This window comes from Pongo abelii, chromosome 16 (genome assembly GCF_028885655.2).
Source record: "Pongo abelii isolate AG06213 chromosome 16, NHGRI_mPonAbe1-v2.0_pri, whole genome shotgun sequence".
NCBI lineage: Eukaryota > Metazoa > Chordata > Mammalia > Primates > Hominidae > Pongo > Pongo abelii.
The window spans coordinates 88316778-88338950 of record NC_072001.2 but is presented as its reverse complement, the minus strand read 5'-3'; the positions used below and the strand labels follow the sequence as shown (position 1 = coordinate 88338950).

Below are 22173 nucleotides of genomic sequence, written 5' to 3'. Positions count from 1 at the left end.
GGGGCCCTGAGACTTGTGAGTCTTACCCAAATGCATTTCTTCAAAGGTGTCAGATGAACTGAAGGATAATGGAAACAATAGCAAATTTATCTTCTCAGTCACCTGTGAGTCTTCCTTTGAGAGCTGGACTTGCAGAGTGGCTTGGTAGGGTAGAGCTCTTTGTGACTATGCTATTTAGGAAATGGTGAGAGATGGATTGTTTTCAGTACATCAGTCATAAGAGGATATGAGTTAGTTCCAACTTTCCTTATTTTACCTTAGTCTTGACAAATAACAAGTATGGATTATGTCTGTATTTCTCAGACTTGTTTAAGGTAGAACTGGACTGGGTGTTAACAGTGTTAGTTCAGTAGAGACATGAGCAAATCACTCACTTCCCCTTCAAGATAACACTTTAAAGGTGCCACCATTTGCAGAAGAAAGCAGTGATTTAAAGCAGCTATACTAGCACAGTTTAGAATACTTATATTACCCAATGGAGTAGAAACATTCTAGAAATATTTACCTGTAGTGGGAGTTGAACAGTGAGAACACACGGACACAGGGAGGGGGGAACATCACACACTGGAGCCTATTGGGGGTTGGGGGGCTAGGGTAAGGATAGCATTAGGAGAAATACCTAATGTAGATGACGAGTTGATGGGTGCAGCAAACCACCATGGCACGTGTGTACCTATGCAACAAACCTGCACGTTCTGCACATATACCCCAGAACTTAAAGTATAATAATAAGAAAGAAAAATAAATATTTACCTGTTAAGGACATTTCTGTGTATTTTATTCCATCTTTCCAATAGTTTTCTTATGAAGAGATTATAGTAAACCTTTAAACTTACAGATTGAGGGTAAACCTTTACAAATTATATTTGGTCACACTTACAGATTGAGGGTAAAAACATTCCTGACAAAGCTAGGCGAAGACACTTGGACTTTTTTTTTTTTGAGACGAAGTCTCTGTCTGTCACCCAGGCTGGAATGCAGTGGCATGATCTTGGCTCACTGCAACCTCTGCTTCCCCGGTTGAAGCGAATCTTCTGCCTCTCCCGAATAGCTGGGACTACAGGCACGCGCCACCATGCCTGACTAATTTTTGTATTTTTAGTAGAGACGGGGTTTCACCATATTGGCCAGGCTGGTCTTGAACTCCTGACCTCGTGATCCATCCACCTCAGCCTCCTAAAGTGCTGGGATTACAGGCATGAGCCACTGCACCCGGCCGAAACTTGGACTTTTGATGTTTCCTTCTTTTAAAGTTAACATCTAGCACTTGAATAGACTTGGTTATTACTAATGGGGACAGGCGTCCATTTGGAAGTAGCTTCCCTCTCTCTCTTTCCCAGGTTAGGCTGTCTGACTGCTGTAAATGGGGAGAGAAGAGAAAGCCGTGGGTGGAAGAAAGTTTGTTTCATGGCCTGGCGCAGTGGCTCATGCCTGTAATCCCAGCACTTTGGGAGGCCGAGGTGGGTAGATCACTTGAGTTCAGGAGTTCAAGACCAGCCTGGCCAACATGGCGAAACCCCGTCTCTACTAAAAACAGAAAAATTAGCTGGGCATGGTGGCAGGCACCTGTAATCCCAGCTACTTGGGAGACTGAGGCAGGAGAATCGCTTGAACCCGGGAGATGGAGGTTGCAGTGAGCCAAGATTCACTCCACTTCACTTCACTCCAGCCTGGTCGACAGAGCGAGATCTCGTCTCAAAAAGAAGAAAAAAAAAAAAAAAAAGATAGGGTCCCACTCAGTTGCCCAGGCTGAAACACAGTGGCAGGATCACTGCTCACTGCAGCCTTGAACCAAGCAATTATCCCACCTCGGCCTCCCAAGTAGCTGGGATCACATGCATGCACCACCATGCCTGGCTAATTTTTTTATTTTTGTAGAGACAGGGTCTCTCTATGTTGTCCAGGCTGGTCTCAAACTCCCGGGATGAAGCAGTCTTCCCACCATGGTCTCCCAAAGTGTAGGGCTTACAGGCGTGAGCCACCATGCCCAGCCTGCTGGGGTTTTTGATTGGCATTGCATTGAAGCTGGAAATCAGTTAGGAGGCAATTGACATTTTAATAATGAGCCATGAACATGGTATATCTATTTAGTTAGACCTTCTTAGATTTTTCTTCAGTGTTTTGTAGTTTTTAGCAATTGGATCTTGCATGTATTTTGTGATCTTACACATTTATTTCATGTGTTGTGGTACTGTTGTGAATGATACTTCTCAATTTCCAGTTGGTCATTGCTAGTATATATGAAGATGATTTTATGTTATATGCTGATCTTGGATTCTACAACCTTGCTAAACATTTTTAGTACTAGAAGCTTTTTTGTAGATTTTTGGATTTTTGTGCGTAGACAGTAATGTCACTAGCAAATAAAGGCACTTTAATTTCTTCGTTTCACTTTGTATACTTTTTTTTTTTTTTTTTTTTTTTTTTGAGACAGAGTTTCTCTCTTGTTGCCCAGGCTGGAGTGCAATGGCGTGATCTCGGCTTGCTGCAACCTCTGCCTCCTGGGTTCACGCGATTCTCGTGCTTCAGCCTCCCCAGTAAGTGGGATTACAGGCGCCCGCCACCACGCCTGGCTAATTTTTGTATGTTTATTAGAAATAAGGTTTCACCATGTTGGCCAGGATCGTCTCAAACTCCTGACCTCAGGTAATCTCCCCGCCTCGGCCTCCCAGAATGCTGGGATTATAGGCGTGAGCCACTACTTCCGGCCTAAGAGGACACACTGTTTCTTTGGCTTATTAAGAGGTATTTGGTTAGTTTTAGACCAGGGGTTGGTACATTATAGCTTGCTGACTGGATGTAACATGCTGCCTCTTTTTATAAATAAAGTTTTATTAGAACACAGCCACACCCATTCATTTACATATTGTTTAACAGAGACCATATAACCTACAGAGCCTAAAATATTTACCACTATGCACTTCGCAGGCACTTTGCTGACTACTGCTGTGGACACCAATTTTAATTTAGGCATATAAACTTTTTTGTAGCTTCTGAGGTTTTGCATTAATTTGCTCAGGCATATAGGTTGGTGGAAGTGCTTTCTGTTCCTTCTCCCAAACCAATCACACAGCCGTGTAACTTCATGCCTGAGTTTCTCTGTGGTCCTCTGTAGTGATTGAGTTTTTACATAGTTCTTTGCAGCAGCATGAATTTCAAAAATCTCCAAACTTTTGCTATTGCTAATCTTTGTAAACTTTGCACACCCAGCGCTGGTACATTCTGATGATGGTGTCCACACTACACTCTATGAAGAAAAGAATGATGATTGTTTATATTAAAATGCAGGAAGAGAATTGTAGCAGCAATTTTGCTTCTCTAATCAACAACACCATAAGAGACTTACTATGTGTGGGCAATGGGGGAGAATGTTAATTTATAAATTGAGATAGTTGTGTTAAAATTGAGTGATTCTTATTTTGACATTAAGTGAATGTGTCTCTTTTATACAGCAGAAAACTGTTAAAATTTGTTTTTTCTCATCAGTATAAAATAAAGTGGAAAAGGTGGGAAGAATACAAATCCTTAACTACTGTGCTTCTGCTTATTTCCCACCCGTCATATTTCTGATTCCTTACAACTGTAGCTGGCTTTACTACAGAGTGGTGAAATTGCTGAACATACTTAAAACCACATCATTTAAGACTTTGAATTTTGACATTTCCTCCTCTTCAGTCTTTTAAATACTAGGCAACCTGTAGGGTTCCACTGTGTCTGTCATGTATTGTCCCTGTGTTACATGAAAGCAGCCCCAGTGAACTTGTGGATTTGCTCAGTCATTTCACTGGTTCCTGGGTAAGGAAGAAGTAGGATTTTCTCTCTTAAAATTCCTTGGTGAAATCATTGAATGGGCATGGTGTGTTTCTTTAATTTTCCTTTTGGTCAAAAATCTGACAAAGCAGACTTTCAATTGGTTTTGTTCTTTCAATAGGTTTAGTTTTTCAGTGTGTTTACTCTGACCAAAAACTGCCTTCCTGTAATATGCTCCTTCCTTTAGAACACAGTTCTTAAGTAGAGTTTGTTTAAATGTATAAAATAAGGTAATACATTATATGCAGTGAGGTTTTGCATCAGAACCCTGAGTTCTCAATGTTGTGGCAGGTTTAAGTGTCTAGAACACCTTTTACCTGTTTTTTTCTGTTACTTGCTTTTTTATTATTGGGGTAAATGATATCTTCTCAGGGGGGCCTTCCCTCAGCACCATGTTTAAAAGGGTGTCTCCCTCATTTGCTATTCCTTCTTCTGTTTTATTTTTCTTTATAGAATTTGTTACTATGTGAAAACTATTTATTTTAATGTTTTATTTACCTGTGTTACCCCTAGAATAATATCTATGGAGGTAGGGATTTTTGTCTGTTCCTTCTGTGCCTACAGAGTCTTGAGGAGTATGCTGTCTGGCACGTTGTAGGTGCACAGTGACAGCTGAATTAACAACGTCAGGGAGAGTTTGTAGGATGGGGCTCGAGGTGTAGGGCAAGTCAGTTTTTAGATTTGAGGTCATTAGCAGGAGATCCTCTTACGATGTTGGGGGAAACCCATGTTTTAATGTCAGACTGGGTTTGAATCTGGTCTCTCCAACTTACCCTTTGACCTTGGTGTTAAATGATTTAACATTTGAAAGATCAATTTTTTCACTAGTGAAATAGGGGAAATAGTATCTTTTTAATGGGGATTAAATGCAATATCAAATATAATGCTCTGTAAATGTTAGTTTTGTCTTTCCCCTTGTGTGCCAGCATTGTGGACGTCTGAAAGCAACCTGAATTTACCAGTCTGTTTCTGGAGCCTTCTGGGGTCATTACTTTGATTACTTTTGACAGATACATTCTTTTCAGCAGCCTGCGTTGCCAGCATAACAATGACCTGTCCCTTTGGCCAGTGTGAGGGACAGACACTTTGTCATCCCTCCTTTAATCCGTGTATCAGAACGACTCTTACGAGTTCTGGCTTTGAAACATGTTTAGAGGAGTTTATAATTGCAAACAGTTCAGATGACATCAGCCCTTTCTTAGAGTCCTCTGAGTTTGCTCAGCTTCCTCATTCCAGTGTGGCGGGAACCATTCAGTTAAATTGATGTTTGTGGTCTTTACACATAGTCATCCTAAGTTTCTTGCAAATCACGAGAGATCAGAGGGCTGCTAAGTCACTAGTTTGTCTCTGTAGATTTCTCTAATCCAAGCTTGTCTAACCGCGGCCTGCAGGCTGCATGCAGCCTGTGAAGGCTTTGAATGTGGCCCAATACAAATTCGTAAACTTTCGCCGGGCATGGTGGCTCACGCCTGTAATCCCAGCACTTTGGGAGGCCGAGGTGGGTGGATCACCTGAGGTCAGGAGTTTGAGACCAGCCTGGCCAACATGGTGAAACCCCGTCTTTACTAAAAATACAAAAATTACCTGGGCGTGGTGGCACGCGCCTATAATCCCAGCTACTTGGGAGACTGAGGCAGGAGAATCGCTTGAACGCAGGAGGCAGAGGTTGCAGTGAGCCGAGATAGTGCCACTGCACTCCAGCCTGGGTGACAGAGTGAGACTCCATCTCAAAACAAACAAAAAATTAATGAGATTTTCTTGTTTTGCAATTTTTTTAAAGCTTATCAGCTATTATTAGTGTTAGTATATTTTATGTGTGGCGCAACACAATTCTTCTTCTTCCAGTGTGGCCCAGGGAAGCCAGAAGATTGGATACTGCTCCTTTAATTTTTATGGATTAACAAGGTGTTAATTCCTGTATCAGTTTCACTGATATTTCTTCTGCTTGATGCAGGAACACTTGACAAGTTAGTTAAGGTAGATTGGTCCATAAATTTATAGGTTCTTTCATTCCCATGTCCTGGGCAAGTCTGAGCAGGACCTGGAAAGCTGATTAAAAGGCCAGTGAGCACAGTGAGCTTAATTGTAAATTAAATGGATATTTAATACATTGAGAAGGCACTCAAACCTTTCAATCTTTCATTTTCATCCATGCTTGCTCTTTGAATCTGATGGGCTTGAAATTGACCTTGTTCTTGTAAAAATGTTGGTTGGTTATTGCTGCCTTTCTCAAGCTTGGTTTTCAGTGTGGATTTCTGCAGATAATTTTTGCACCTAAAAGTACAAAGTCATTAAGTGAAGACAGTCAGGAAGGAAAGAGTGCCCTGAGGCAGGAGGTCTGTTTAGCGCATGGGGTGGACCAGAGAATGAATGGGCATCGGCATGGAGGTGGTTCAGTCAGTGTGGGAAAGCCACCTGCTTCTCAGCTTTCTACTGCGTTGTCCAGCAGAACACATTGAAGCTTGGGGCCTGCAACTGGTGTGGAGATGATTGCATTTAGGAGGCTGATGTAGATTTTTCCCTTTTAAGTGTGTGCTAACTGCTTTTTGGCGAAGTCGTGATCCGAGACATACACAGCTTGATCTGTGGCAGATCTGTGAGGATTGTAATATGGAGATGGTTCTGTTATTTGAGTTAGGCATGGCTAGGCTACCAAGGCATTGCTTTCCAGTCCAAACATTTGGTCATTTCAGTTTATTGTAAGTGAGGCTTTTGTGATTTGTTAGAACACAAAGTTTGTTATTTTGTCTGTTTTTTGCATGTATGAATGACACTTTATACTGTTGTTTATATTGCTGGTTAGTATGTGCCTTCATTTACCTATTGTGAGTGAGAAACTTCCTCAGATCAAATTATAGTAAAGTCACTTGGTTCTGTTTCTCTGACTCTTAAGAGGATGAGATCACTTTATACTCAAACTCAGGGTGTTTGGTAAAGGACCTATCATTCTGAGCATTTATAGCCTAGATGAAGTCCTGGTCCAATCACTAAGTTAAACTTTTAAGAACATGCTATTCTTAATGTTCAGGAATTCAACCCTGGAAGCCTTCTCTAAATCTTAATGAGATTTTTATGAGAATTCGTTTAGTGAAAATATCAATCAGGGGATCCAGCTATTAACTTTGAGGAGGTTCATGCCTTTTAGTGGTTAGAGAGGCAAGCTGTAGCCTCCCTTCTCAGAGAAGGGGAATTGAGGAAGAGAGTTCTAGTGGTCCCTTGCAATCTTCCCCTCACTTTCCAGGCTCCCTAGTAAGACCGTAAGAAGTCCCTAAGTAAACAGCATTTTGTGTGTTTGATGGACTACGTAAAAATGTAAGTGAACATACAATGGTTTTGCTTTGATAACTGTTTTAAATATCCTGTTGGTTGTTGAAACTTCTGTGACAGTGAAGCCTTTTGTCTTTATTTTTCAATCGGAAGATCTTTCTTCCCCACTTGAAAAGATTGAGTCTGGGGTCAATCCCTGACCCCGCTTCCTTCCTAAATCTCTTAGTGTATAGCATACAGCTGGGCATATGGTAATCTCGGGCACAGGATTGTACTCATAGAGCTATGCTTGACACCTAGGACTTTAGGTGGCTTATATATTTTCGATGACAATTTTTAATTTTATTCTCATTTATTCCATTTCTGTTTCAGTGTCCTGGGTCATGAAACTTAATCCACAGCAAGCTCCCTTATATGTGAGTAAATCATGAGATTTCTTATTATTTTGTATTTATCTGTTCTGTTTACTTGTTATAATAAGCCACACTCTCACATGATAGATTCTCAAGGAAAATTTTAACCATATATATATGCATGAATATATTGGTGTAAGACACTTCAGAAATTGAGTTTGATTTAGTAAATACTAAATGGCTAATCTGTGCATGGAACTGAAAACAAATAATACCTGTAAGACTTGAGAGTTAATTTAGTCAGGGCGATAGTATGCACGTATGAAACAAATTGTCCTGCAAAACAGTACTGTAGCTTCTTATTTTTACCTGCAGTTCATTTCTGTAAAAGTAGTGTGGAGATCCTCCTACTGCCACTGTGATTTACCTCATGTTGCCACTAGGTGGCACTATGTCATTGGCAAGAGTACCGTTTTCTTTAGGACTCTGGGTGAAAGCTGATATATCATCTCCCTGAAGTGAGGGACTTTGAAGATAAAATTGATAAATGATTGAATCAAGGCTGGAAAAGGTAGGCTGTAGGCGACTATTCTTTATTATTGTAAGAGTGAATTAATTGAATTTGGGTGGTGAAAAGTGCCTGTTTGATGAGAAGCCAGCTTAGGGTTGTGGATGGTTAGAGCTATGAGAGGCCAGTAGATGCTGGGTTGCTATGCTCTGGAGAGGGTGAGAAAATATATTTGTAATAGGACTTGATTGCAGCCTTGAAGAATATGGGTCATTTAGTTGGACAAAACCTTCCCAGAATTAGTTGAAGACAAAAGGCAAATGGTCAGGAATGGGAGGCAGTGAACATAGTGTTGGATGAATAGTGGGGGGATGGTGAGTGGAAACTCTGGCCCACCCAAGTTTGTGTCAGGTAATAATGTGAGATAAGCCTGAAAAGGTGGATAAAACTCAATTGTGAAGGAAGACAAAGGTGTGAGGATTTGTTTTATGACCATCAAGGAGCCATTGATGGTGTTTATTTTAAGGATGCTTTTCCTTTTATGCATTTATACATGAATACATAAATGTACTTAACCATTCTGTATTAATAATAGTCATTTACCTTTCCAACATAAAATGTTCATGTAACTTCTGCATAGCTGATTTTTATGTTAAATGTAACATGTAAAGAAATATGTGTGTTTTTAGAAGATGTCTTATGTGCTCATTTTCTTTCTAGATTACTTGGAGATAATTTATGTTTACCAGTGGTTTTGCATGTGAACTGAGTACCTTGGGTTATTTATTATTATTTATTTATTTTTTGAGAAAACTGGTCTCGCGCTGTCATCCTTGTTGGAGTGCGGTGGGGCGATCATAGCTCGCTGCAGCCTTGAAGTCCTGGGCTCAAGCAGTCCTGCTTCAGCCTCCCGAGTAACTGGGAGGACAGGCGCATGCCACCATGCCGAGCTAAATTCTCCCTTTTAAAGTGTGTGATTCTTTGGTTTTTCATGTGTATACAGTTTTGCAATTGCCATTGTCTGACCAGAACATTTTCATCACCCCCCAAAAAAGTGCCATATCCATTAGCAGCCACTCACCATTCCCTGCTCCTCTCAGCCTGTGGCAACCACTTATGTACTTCCTGTCTTTACTGATATACCTATTCTGGAAAGTTCATATATATATGATTATATATGATATATATATAAAAGTTCGTGTATATATAAAATCACGCAATACATAACCTTTTGTGACTGGCTTCTTTAATTTAGCATAGTGTTTTCAAGATTCACTCATGTTAGAACATGGATCAGTACCTTGTTCTTTTTATTAATGAATGACAGTCCAGCGGCTGGATATATCACATTTTACTTATCCATTCATCAGTTGATGGGCAGTTGAGTTGTTTCCACTTTTGGTCTATTACGCATAATGCTGCTGTGAACAGCAAGTTCTGGTGAAGACATGTTTTCATTTCTCTTGGGTATATACCTAAGAGTAGAATTGCTTGGATGTATGATAACTGTGTTTAACATTTTGAGAAATTGGAAAACTGTTTTCCACAGTGGCTGCACCATTTTACATTCCTACCAGCAGTGTGTAAGGACTTCAGTGTTTCCATGTGCTTGCCAACACACGTTATCTGACTTTCTGATTTATAGCCACCCTAATGGGTGTGAAGTGATACGTCATTGTGGTTTTGATTGCATTTCCCAAATGGCGAATGATTTTGAGCATCTTTTTATGTGCTTATTGGCCGTTTTTCTGTATCTTTGGAGAAATGCCTATTCACATCCTTTGCCCATTTTTAAATTGGGTTGTCTTATTGAATTGTAAGGGTTCTTTGTATATTCTGACTACAGGTCCTTTATCAGATAGATGATTTGCAAAAATTATCTCTCATTCTGTGGGTTGTCATTTCACTTTCTTGATGGTACCCTTTCAAGCAAAATTTTCAGTTTTGATAATGTTCTGTTGTTGATTGTTTTTTTTGGCATCATGTCTAAGAACAATTCTTTGCCTAACCCAAAGTCACAGAGATTTACTCCTATGTTTTCATCTAGGAATTTTTTAGGTTTAGCTCTTACATTTAGGTATGTAATGTGAGAGTTCATTTTTGTGTATTTTGTAAGGGAAGAGTCCAACTTTTTTCTTTTGCATGTGGATCTGTAGTTGTTCGAGCAGCATTTGTTGAAAAGACTATTCTTTTCCCCGACTGAATTGTCTTGGGCATCCTTGTTGAAATTGATCATTAATGTGAGGAATTTTTTCTGGACTCTGAATTTGATTCCTTTCATTTAGGTTGTCTTTGATTTCTTTCAACAGTGTTTTGTAGTGTTCATTGTATAAACTTGGTACTTTCTTGAAATTTGTTGCTTATGATTTTATTCATTTTGATGCTATTGTTAGTTTTGTTATCTTAATTGTTCAGTTTTTGATTGTTCATTGATTATATATAGAAATACTATTGATTTTTGCATACTGATCTCTGAAACTGTAGCCTTGTTTCAGAGGTCAATTATAGACTATAATCTGGCTTGTTTGTTTGGCAACAGCTCTTAAGTGGATGCCTTAGGATTTTCTATGTACAGGATCAAGTGATCGGAGATCGTTTTCTTCCTTTCCAATCTGGATGCCTTTTATTTCTTTTTCTTGCCTAATTGCCCTGAGAAGCATCTCTGGTACAACATTGAATAGAAGTGGTGAGCGCAAACATCTTTGTCTTGCTACTGATCTTAAAGAGAAAGCATCCAAGCTTTCACCATTAAGTATGATGTTGGGTGTGGGTTTTTCACAGGTACCTTTTGTTAGGTGAGGATGTTCCCTTCTATTCCTAGTTTGACTATTTTTATGATGAAAACATGTTAGATTTTGTCAGGTGATCTTTCTGGGTTGAGATGGCCATGTGGGGTTTTTTTCCTTTCATTAATGTGATATATTACATTGACTCAATTAAATAGTTTTTATTTATTTAAAGAGATGGGGCCTTGCTCTGTCACGCAGGCTGGAGTGCAATGACATGATCATAGCTCACAGCATCGTGGAACTCCTGGGATCAAGGGATCATCCCACCTCAACCTCCTGAGTAGCTAGGACTACAGGTGTGCGCCATCATGCCTGGCTATTCATTTATGTATTTATTGGGACAATGTCTTGCTCTGTCACCCAGGCTGGAGTGCAGTGGCGTGACCATGACTCACTGTAGCTGCAATCAGGCTCAAATGATCTTCCCACCTCAGCCTCCTGAGTGGTTGGAACCACAGGCATATGCACCCATGCCCAGCTATTTTTTTTTTATTTTTTGTAGAGACGAGATCTGACTATGCTGCCCAGGCTGGGCTCAAGTGATCCTTCCACCTCAGCCTCCCAAAGTGCTGGGATTACAGTGTGAGCCATCCTGCCCAGCCTGTTTTTATTTTTAGAGATAAGGTCTTGCTGTATTGCCTGTCTACCTTGGTTGAATTTTTAATGTTAAGCCAACCTGGCATTCCTGACATAAGTATCATTTGATAATGCTGCACAATCTTTTTTATATGTTGTTGGATGTGTTTTGAAAGTATTTTGAGGACTTTTGTGTCTATACATAGAGATATGTTCTATAGTTTTCTTGTGATGTCTTTGTCTGGTTTGGGTTATTAAAGGTTTTTGATTAGGGAACTGTTGTAAACAAGTAGTTGTGTTATGCAGAAGGATGGCTCCCCCAAATTTATTCACTTCTTAATCCCTAGAACCTATGAATATTTACCTTACATGGCAAAAGGAACTTTTCATACTTGATTAAGTTAAGGATCTTAAGATGAGAGGTTATTCTGAAATATCTGAGTGTCCCAGTGTAATTACAGGGGTTCTCATGAGTGAGAGGGAGTATCAGGAGAGTCAGTGGTCAGAGATTTGAAGATGCTGCACTGCTAGCTTAGAACCTGGAGGAAGGAGCCCATGAGCTTCGGAATGCAGCTCTAGAAGCTGGAAATCGCAACAGAACACTTTCTCCACGTAGAGACTCTAGAAGGAGCACAGCCCTGCTGGCACCTTGATTTTTAAACAAGTGAAAGTCATTTTGGACTTCTGACTTCCAGAAATGATAATATGATAATAAATTTGTATTGTTTTAAGCCACTGAGTTTGTGATAATTTGTTGTTAACAGCAATAGGAAATAATAGAGTAGTAGTTTGGGGAAATTAGTGATAAAGGATAATTGGGAAGGAGAGGAGAAATGCAGTTAGATCAGTTTGAGTTCTCTGTATGTTTCACTGTGTGTGTTTTGTAACATTTTAGTTTTTCCTAAAACCACAGGATTGATTGACCTTCAGAAGGCAGCTACTTTTTGCTGTTAGTCTGTAACCTTTTATCAAATCCATATTTTCCCCAAATAGGCTTGACAAGAAGCATTCTAAATAATCTCCTAATAAGTTGTTTTGACTTCGGATATTGAAATTGCAGGCCCATCTCCCACCCATCTCTGTTTTCTCACCTTTTTTGTATGTTTTATAATAAGTCTTACATTGAAGTGTATGTGTCTGTCTGTCCCTCCCTCCTTCCCCCACCCCCTCCCTCTCCTTCCGCACTCGTTTGTGTGTGTGTGTGTGTGTGTGTGTGTGTGTGTGTGTGTGTGTGTGTGTATGTAATTACAAAGAAGTTGTAAAGGCCTTTTAAAGTAGTTGTGATGTGATTTCCCCTCCTTTTAAAAAATAAAATATGTTAAGCCTAAGTATTAACATCTTAGAGGGCATGTAGGTGGAGACTTTGACTTTCTACTTTATATATCTTTGAATCGCTTAAATGTTTACAGTGAGGATGTTATTTGTATGATATATAGTAATTTTTGATGAAAACATTTTGAAGGGTGAAAAGAATGTCCTGTCTTTTGAAAATAAACCCATCTTTGTGCTAATTAACACTGGAGGCCAGCCAAGGCTTTATAATAAAATATTGCATTCAAAACACCTATGAAAGTAGCTAGTTGAAGAATATAATTTGCCTTGAAACGTAGCTTGAAATGGAAATATATTTCTAATCATGAAAGGTGTTGCTTTAGTAATAAATGAAAATAAAATATCCCATTATTATCCCTTCATAGAAAACAAATACAACCCTAAATGACATTTTAATTAACCAGTGATTTTCCTCTAAAGCTGAGATTTGTTTTTTTAAGATGTAGGTAGGATTGGCAAATAGTGTACAGAAATCTGGACATTCTTTGAAGATAATTGTTGGGGTGGGATGGGGGCATAGAGTACTGTTTTACTGTGTTCATTTTTATTGAAGAAACTGTGAATTTAGGCCAAGCAGTGATTTCAGAGTGGAAGATGGAACAGGATGTTTAGTGGGTTTTGTATACTATTTTTGTAAAAGGATTTGGTGCAGAATCTTTCATAAAATGAAATCTTTTTTCAGCATATCTGTTATTTACTTTTACTTTTAGAATTCACAGAAAGGGTTTTTGTTCGAAGAACTACAAACCTTTATTGACTCCAGATTTGACTCAACTCTTTTATATTTTCCTTTTCTTTCTCACTGATAAGGGAAGGTACTTTATAAAGTAGATTTGTCATTAAAAAAGAAAAAAAGACTACATTTACCTGGTCAGAAGTTCTTTTGGGTTTAAAGAAAAAAATTGCAGCCCAGGTTGCAACAAATGGTCTGACAGTTATAATATGTTACATCTTTCTTTTTTTTTTTTTGTTTTGAGACAGAGTCTCACTCTTTTGTCCAGGCTGAAGTGCGGTGGCACAATCACAGCTTAGTGCAGCCTTGACCTCCCAGGCTCAAGTGATCCTTCTATCTCAGCCTCACAAGTAGCACTCACCATTCATGGTGGCTAATTTTTTTTGTTGTTGTTTTTTGGAGAGACAATGTCTCCCTATGTTTCCCAGGCTGGTCTTGAACTCCTGGGCTAAATGATCCTTCTGCCTCCACTTCACAAAGTGTTGGGATTACAGGTGTGAGCCACCATGCCTGGCCTCAACAAAAGTTGAACTATGTACTGTAGCCAGCCTCAACAATGATAAACTTTTGGCTAATCTTATTTCATTTATACTCCACTTTGGATTATTTTGAAGCAGATTCCAGACAGATCACTTCATCTGTAAATATTTGTTTGTATCTCTTGAAGGTAAAGACTCTTTTAACCATGGATGAGTGTCTTGATCAAATCAACATGGCTTGTTCATGTTGATACCATTTGCTCAGAAGGGAAAGATTAAGGGAAAAATGGGGTTGGATTTCAAATGCCAGGACCTGTCTACTGGGTTTGTGATTTGTTATTCTCTAAAGTTGTAGCTCTTAAAGGAAGGAGTGAGTTTGGCCTATTCATTAACTTTTCCTCTTTAGACAGTTCAGATATTTATTGAGTTCTTCTACAAGCTGGGCCCTGCCTTCTTCATGCTTACCAAGAAGCATTTTTATGCAGTTTCTCTAATGTTTGGGTGAACGGTACCTTACTAAGTTGTTTTTCACACACGTGCGTGCTAGTTCCTGAAGAGTCCTGTCCAGGTGCTCTGCCCGCTTTTCCTTTCAGGCTTCTGTATCAGCTGCTGTTTCCCTATAGAATGTGCCCTGACCTCCACCCCTTAACCCTACCCAATTTGCCTTTACATGTCTGACCATCCATCAAGGCTCTTCTGGGTCATATTCAGTCCATGTTGCTATTTCTCCTTCCTCCCCTCTTTAGTCCTTACTATTTTTGCTTTGGTCATGTTTTCTTACACTGTATTCTGTAAGCCTGTTTAATTTTTTTATGGTGGCAGGGAAAAATATTTTATAATTATTCTTTGTGCTTTTTATCTTCCACTCAATTAATGCTTGGTAAATATTTGTTTTGTTGAGTAAATGACACTATTCAAGCTATACTGTGCTTGAACAAAAATCTTAACTGCCTTGTAAGTTAACTGCTAAGAATTTGTCATGGATAGTACAAAAAGGTCTCTAAGGGCTTGATGGAAGTCTGTAAATTGACTTCCTATGAAAGAGAGTGTAAGAAGTGAAAGAAAGCAAAACAGAGTAGATGTTTTACTCTGTTTGCCAAGGGATTTGTGCTATTTTTTTTTCCTGTTTTATAAATTTGTCCTAATCTTAAATAATGAAGGGAAAAGAGCACTCTTTTTCAACCTCAAGGAATCCTTTTTATATTTCTTTTCTGTGAAGCCATGTTATGAAAGATTGTTATACAAACTTAAGTATAGTTTTTCCATCTTCAGTAACAGACCTGATTGCCGTCTAGTTACTGGTTCTGATCACACCAAAATGCAAAGCAGCTTGTTCTAATAACTTGTGCAGGCCTATTGGGAACTAGTATATGGCTTTGAGTCCTTTTGAAGTATTTAACATAATTTGGCAATTCCATTACTCCTTTTATGGACTTCTTGGCATCTGTGAACTCTTGGTAGGGAATCACTGTTTCAGAATGAAAAATGTCTCCCAGGGCCGGGCGCGGTGGCTCACGTCTGTAATCCCAGCACTTTGGGAGGCAGAGGCGGGTGGATCACGAGGTCAGGAGATCAAGACCATCCTGGCTAACACAGTGAAACCTCGTCTCTACTAAAAATACAAAAAAAAAAAAAAAAAATTAGCTGGGCATGGTGGCGGGCACCTGTAGTCCCAGCTACTCGGGAGGCTGAGGCAGGAGAATGGCCTGAACCCGGGAGGCGGAGCTTGCAGTGAGCTTGCAGTGAGCTTGCAGTGAGCTTGCAGTGAGCTGCACTCCAGCCTGGACGACAGAGCGAGACTCTGTCTCAAAAAAAAAAAAAAAAAGAAAAATGTCTCCCAGGAAGTAAATTAGCCAGTAAACAAATGAAACTTCATTTTTTATATGACTTGTAGAGCATAAATTATTACTCTTTCTGTATAAATGGCTGCTTTCTAGGCTGCTTTTAGTGAGATTGTTAGAAACAAGTGAACGGTGCTGTGAGGAAGAACCAGCACTCAGGCAAAAAAGTTTTCTCAGCAAGACAATTGGCTTCTGCAGGTATGCTGCTTGCATTAGTCATGATTGCAAGAGCACACACCAAACGGGGTGGAGCAGGGGTTCTTATCCCTAACGCAGTCCCTACCTCTGTGTCATTCCAACATGGGCTGGAGTAGGACTGCACAATCTTTGCTGACCCAGTTGGCTATTGTGAATATTTTCTCTAATAAGGAAGGGAGGGGGAATGTGAGTTACAGGTTGGAACTGGTAGGAAGAGTTGTTTACAAGGCAGGTTACTAAGCAGGTAACTAAGCTGGTAAGTAGGGTCGAGAAGGTACAGGGAAATTGTTCTTAGGAACAAAGAACAAGGAAGTTGAACAAGTTAAACCTTTGAAGGGGAACTTACTGTACCTAACAATTCCCCCCTCTTAATTTTTGTAATTCTTCCTCTCTAGACTTTTTTAGCATGTCTTTGCTTTGCTGTTCTGCTTGGTTTTCTAGAAGGAAAAGCTTATCTGAATAGGGTGGAGGAGAGCTAAGAGAGGTTTTGGTAAGTTCTGTCTCTATGAGTCTTTGTAGTAGTCCATGAATGTATGGTATGATACAGCATCCAACAAGAATAAGCACACCTATAACAATTGTAAGAGAAGTAAATATTGAGGATGTTAGGCCTTTCCATTTTCCAGACCATTTCTCCATTAAACTTGTAGAGGGATCATTTGTTCCAGAAATGCTTGCTAACTCATTGGATAAGGAGGTTGGGCTCTGCAAAGCTTTTGTTACTGTTCCATCAGGGGCTATGTTATTAGGAATAAAAGTACATCATTGGACTCCAGTCATGACACAGACACCGCCTTTTTCTGCTAGCATCATATCTAGGGCTATCCTATTTTCCCAGACTATTTGGTTAGTGGGACCTAATTGGTTGGCTGTTCCCTTAATGTCGTGTCTTGTGTAGTAACAAACCTTTGTTGGTTGTAATAAATGTAGTTTATCCAGTCTACAATTTTGTTTACAGTTGACCACCAAAACAGCACAGATTCAAATCCTGCAGCCGTTTGATTTCGGGCCTTAAATTTATTTGGTACCCCTCCTGGAACTCCAATAGCATCTATATAAATGTGGGAGTCAAAGGACCCATGAAGGGCACTTCTTCTCTTATGATTTTCTCTTCTATTACGTTAATGGAATGCTAGGGTGAAAGGGATGGCCAGTTGGACTAGAGCACAAGTACCGCTCCAGTTACTTGGCAGAGTGTCCAGTAAGGGTCCACCACAATACCACCATACATATGCTCAGGGATGAACAAGGGCAGACTGACTGGTAAGCTCTTGGGAGAGTTTAAGTTCACCGCATCCCTTTAGGTCTCCATGAAATGCCAAGTTTTCCCCTTGTTGTGAGAGACCCAAGGTAAAATTGGTGTCAGTAGCTGGAGGCTGGATGGCCCTCAGGGGCTGACCCTCAGGGTGTTGGACTTTAGGGAATAGCAGAGAGAGCTTGGCAGGATTCATTACCCCAGGCTGTGGGGTCTTGGGGAAGAGCTACCATACAGCTCATGCCCAGTTGGCTGGAAGACCATCCAAGTGGAAAGGGGACAGCCTGGGCCTCTGGCCTACCATGCGCACAAGCGTAACAATTGCTTTTGTTTAGAGTGCGGACAGAATATTTAATCCATTCTAACCAAGCATTCGCATCTTGGTACCCTGTCTCGATTGCTATGGTTTGTTTCAAATTTTTAACTTCTACAATGGCTACCTTGATTTTATCCTTGGTTGAAGGAAGAACAGCGGTTTCGTTGGGAGAGAGTGTAGAAGGAGGTGGAGGAGGTAAGAAAGTAATGAAACGCATTTCAAAGGATTCTATAAGATGTGTCCCTGCTATTTTGGCTCCCATGCCGTATAAGCGACTTAAAGTAGGTTTAGGGTTGGCAGAAGTGGGGATAAGAATAGAAATTTGCACTGGATTACATTGGTTATACTGGCAGTCGGGGGGGCGGGGGATGTTTCCTTTAACAAAGCAAACATGGTTTTAGGGACTTACAACTGCCTGTTGACAAGGTCCAGACCTGATGTTCAGTTGTCCACATAATATCATTCCAGCTGTGGCAGGCCTGTTTCCCTACATTTCTTAAGGAACAAGAGTCGTAATGGGGGAGGCTTTTGTCTGAAAGGGACAAAGATACTTCTCTGAGACTGAGAGTTGCTTTTGACTTTGGAGATCTCCACAAGGTATAACAAGGCAAGCATCAAAGGTAATAGTTTGGGATGAGCTCGACCTAGTTACATTAATAACGAGAGGACTAGCAATAGAAGGGGAAAAGAAATACAGCATAAGAGGATCAAACCCGTTTTAGCTTTAACTTGGTTGGAATTGGCCCTGAAATAGCTGTCCATGATTCTGGAGTGGGTGGTGCTCTTTTGACTCAGGTATGATGAGTCCATTCTTTTTTGGTGGTGTGGACGGCTGTTTCAGTCATTAGAAACACTAGATAAGGTCCCTCCCAGGTGGGCTTGAGCTTCCCTTCTTTCTAACCTTTGATGAGAATGTGGTCTCTCTCTGGGCTGGTGGTGGTGAACTGGAGATTCAAGGGGTGGTGTATGTGCCAAGAGGCCTTTAGTCCTAAGGAAAGAGAAAGTGGAGGATAGACCAAGTATATAGTTCTTGAGAAACAGATCTTTTGTTTCGAACGAGGAATTTCAGCAGTGGAGTGTAGATAAGGCAACTCATACAGCATTTCATAAGGAGGTAAGCCGACATCTTTCCTAGGGGCAGTTCGGAATCTTCACAAGGCCGTGGGGAGGCATTTAGTCCATGGCAGCTGAGTCTCTAGGACTAATTTGGTTAGGTGGTTTTTCGGAGTCTAATTCATTCTTTCTACTCTTCCTGATGAAGGTGAGTTCCAGGGGTTATGGTAGTCCCATGTTATATCTAGTACTTGGGCTAGTTTCTTAACAACATGTGCAGTGAAATGAGTCTCATTGTCTGAATCAACATTTTCTATTAATCCAAACCTGGGTATAGTATTTTCAACTAATGCCTTGACTACATTATTGGCAGTTGCACTTGAAAAGGGAATAGCTTCTACCCAATGAGTGAGGTGATCTATCACTAATAAATATTTTAAGTGACCAATTAGGGGCATTTCGGTGTAATCAATGTGGACACTTTGGAACAGCCTTAATCCTGGATTTCTCCCTCCAACAGGTGGTTTTCTGAGGATCTGCTTATTAGTCTTCTTACATACTAGGCAACTATCTGTAACTTGTCTTGCCAAAATATAAATTCCTATACATCTGTAGACCCCGAGGACTGCATCACACATAGCTTGAGGTCCCTAATGAGTCCCTTGATGCAGATGAGAGAGAATTTCCCTCATGAGGGGTTTGGATAACATTTCTCTTTGGTCTGGTGACACGCATTTCCCTTCTGAATTTTCTTTGGCTCCTATTTTTATTAATTTTTCCTTTTCAGTGGGAGAAAAGATGGGGACTGTAGTCGGGGGAGGAAGGTAAGAGGCTAAGTGAAAAACAGGCATTTTCAGAGGAAACGGCAGTGTGTTTGGCTATTTGATCTGCTAGGTTATTCCTTCCGCTTTGAAAAGAAATACCTTTCTGATGTCCTGGAACATGGACAATAGCTATTCTGGCAGCTGCAGGTTATCTAATACTTGGGTGATTAATTCTTTGTGGCCCAGGTCTTGGCCTTTGCTATTAATAAGACCTCGTTCAGTCCAAATTTTTCCAAAGGTGTGAGCTACTCCAAAGGCATACTTGGAATCAGTATAAATAGTCCCTTCTTGGTTTTGCAAGTGCTTTAAGGCTTGATTTAATGCAAACAATTCACATGTTTGGGTAGACCAATTATTCGGCAGTCTTCCTGACTCTACTTCTTCAAGTGCCTCCCCATCTACTACTGAGTACCTATTATGCCTTTTTCCTTCAATTACTTGGGAAGAGCCATTTATAAATAAGTCCTGCCCTGTTTTGTAAGGGGTCTGTCTTAAATCAGGCCTATTCTGCCTTCTAAAGGAATAGGATATTGCTTTTTTCTTACTATTTCTCCAGGGGTTTTCAACTTTATATGTATAGGGGGAATTTGGAGTTTTCCCCTATTTTCTTCACTTGCCCAAACATCAGGATGAATGTATGTTTCTTCTGCAGTGGTGAGCAGGTTTAATGAAGTGTAGAATCCTTCAGAGCCAATACGTAAACCTATACCTAATTTTAACATTAAGTCTCTTCCTGATAGATTAGTTCCTGCCTCTGGAATTAACAAAAATTCAACATTAGCTGAGCAGTTTTTACATCTAATTTCTGTTTCTTCTAAAATTTTTAGTTTGATTCCCTCTCCTTTTACCCCTGAGACTACAAGCTCCTCTGAGGACCAGGTTATATTGTGGGGGAAGGTAACAAACAGAGGAGCAGGCTGCTCCTGAGTCTACTAAAAGGGTCATAAGCTCAGATTTGGGTCCCACTTCTAAATTTGTCAAGGGCTCTTGGTGGGATTCAAGGTAAAAGAGACAGAGCCCCTAACCCCCCTATTCCTCCTTAAAGGTCGTAAGTGGGACAACTTCTCTTTCTGATTTTAATTCGGGACAATACCTCTTGAAGTGGCCTACTTTCTCACAATTGAAGCATTGATTCTGTCTCTTCTCTCTATTTTTGGGTTTCTCGGCTTTGCCTCCTTATGTTCTTTATATGGCTTAGGAAGTGGGAGCCTAGGATCTTTATAGGTTTTGGCTCTCGGGAGGCTTTGTTTGGGAGTCTGTGGGTCTCCAGGTAACAGAGAGTAATATTGGTGTGTTTTATCCTTTGGGGCCCCCTGTTGGAAGGTGGATAACATAATTTTCATTTTTTCTTTTTGCTTCTCCTCATCCCTCCTTACACACACTTCTGAGCTTCTCTAAGAAGTTTGTTCATGGGACGGTCCTTCCAATTTTCTATCTTGTAATTTCCTTGTGATATCTGGCTGTTAGTAACAAAATGAAGCTTTAACATTCACTGCCTAAGAGGATCTTCTAAATCTAGGCCAGCATATTTTCTCATTTGTTCTTTCAACCTGTCTAAAAGTTCCGTAGGCCCTTCATCTTTCCTTTGTTGTATGTTGAATGCTTGAGTAAGATTTTGGGTTCGGAGTACTGCCTCCCGAATCCCTTTTATTATCATTTCCCTAAGTTCTCGCATATCCTCTTCAGTGGGCTGCGTTATTATTGTCCCACCGGGGGTCTTGGTTGGGGAATTTTTGATCTGCTGCATGAATGTTTTGGCCAGGAGGGTGTTCATGTTCCCAGGCTACCATAGCAGCTCTACGGATCATGCTTCTTTCTTCCCCTGAGAAAAGGATGCCTAGGATGGACGTTAACTCAGCCCAAGTATATATAACTGTGGTCCTAGAAATTGGTTAATTTGATCTCCTATTCCATAGGAGTTGTCTAATAGTGTGGCTTGAACTCTTTTTAGGTTTTGGACCTCTGAGCTGGTTAAAGGAGCATTTACAAAGCAAATACCTCCTCCTCCTAGGGCACCTCTCTTAAGGGGAAGAGAGGTGGAGCTAATTCTCCCGAGGTAGAGGGGAAGGGGAAGTTCTGAATATCCCTTTTACATTGCTCTGTCTCATGTTGAAGTCCTTTCAGGGAAGAGTACTTAGGGTGGTAGTGAGCAGGCTCTTGGGATGATTCCCAAGAGGCAGGGTTATAAGGAGGGGGAACAATGTGGGTAGGAGAAGGGTCTAGGACAACTGCCTCTGCTTGAGGCGGAGGGAGGTTAGGGTTAGGGGTATTGGATGGGGGAAGGTGGTGGAGGAGGTTCCATGTGTTGGTGAGCTGTCTAGGAACAGGGACCTTATCTTTCTCAGAGGAGTTAATTTCTGACTTGCTTTTCAGGATTGATTGCTGAGTCCAAATGAAACAACAATATTTTATCATTTGCTGCTTTTTCTTGTATTTAGTCCTTTTATTCTCTTTCCAATATTTTAGCATAAGCCCTAGGGGACTATCAGGAGGAATGTTATTGTTGCTAGCTTTATCCTTTTTATCCCCTGCATTACTTGAGGTATTTCCCATCTTAAAAAGGGTTTGGGGTGAGGCTCAATTTCCCCTACTAGAAATTTCTTCCCAGTTACGAGAGGTTTGTATAAGGCTCAACCTCCCCTACTGGAGATTTCTCACCTTTCCTTTCCTTTCCTAGAGGCTCAGCCCCCCTGCTGGAGGTTTCTTGCACTTTTCTCCTTTCACTTCGTCCTTCTCTGGCTGCTTCCTTCACGGGAACGTTGGTTTCCTGTTAGCAATGGCTGTTTCAGTAGAAACCCCTGACCCAGACTCCTTTACAGAAGGGTCGCCTTAACCAGTA

General features: G+C 40.5%; 1 protein-coding gene across 1 annotated transcript in view; it reads left to right on the top strand.

Moving 5' to 3' along the window:
- Positions 1-2455: 2455 nt before the first annotated feature.
- LOC100432654 (ubiquitin-conjugating enzyme E2 Q2-like) overlaps positions 2456-22173 on the top strand; it is a 69924-nt gene continuing 50206 nt past the window's right edge. Inside the window, exons 1-2 of the mRNA XM_054531793.2 lie at positions 2456-2537; positions 7450-7493. Coding sequence (XP_054387768.1) covers position 2537; positions 7450-7493 — 45 coding nt within the window. The 5' untranslated portion in view covers positions 2456-2536. The remainder of the gene's footprint in view (positions 2538-7449; positions 7494-22173) is intronic.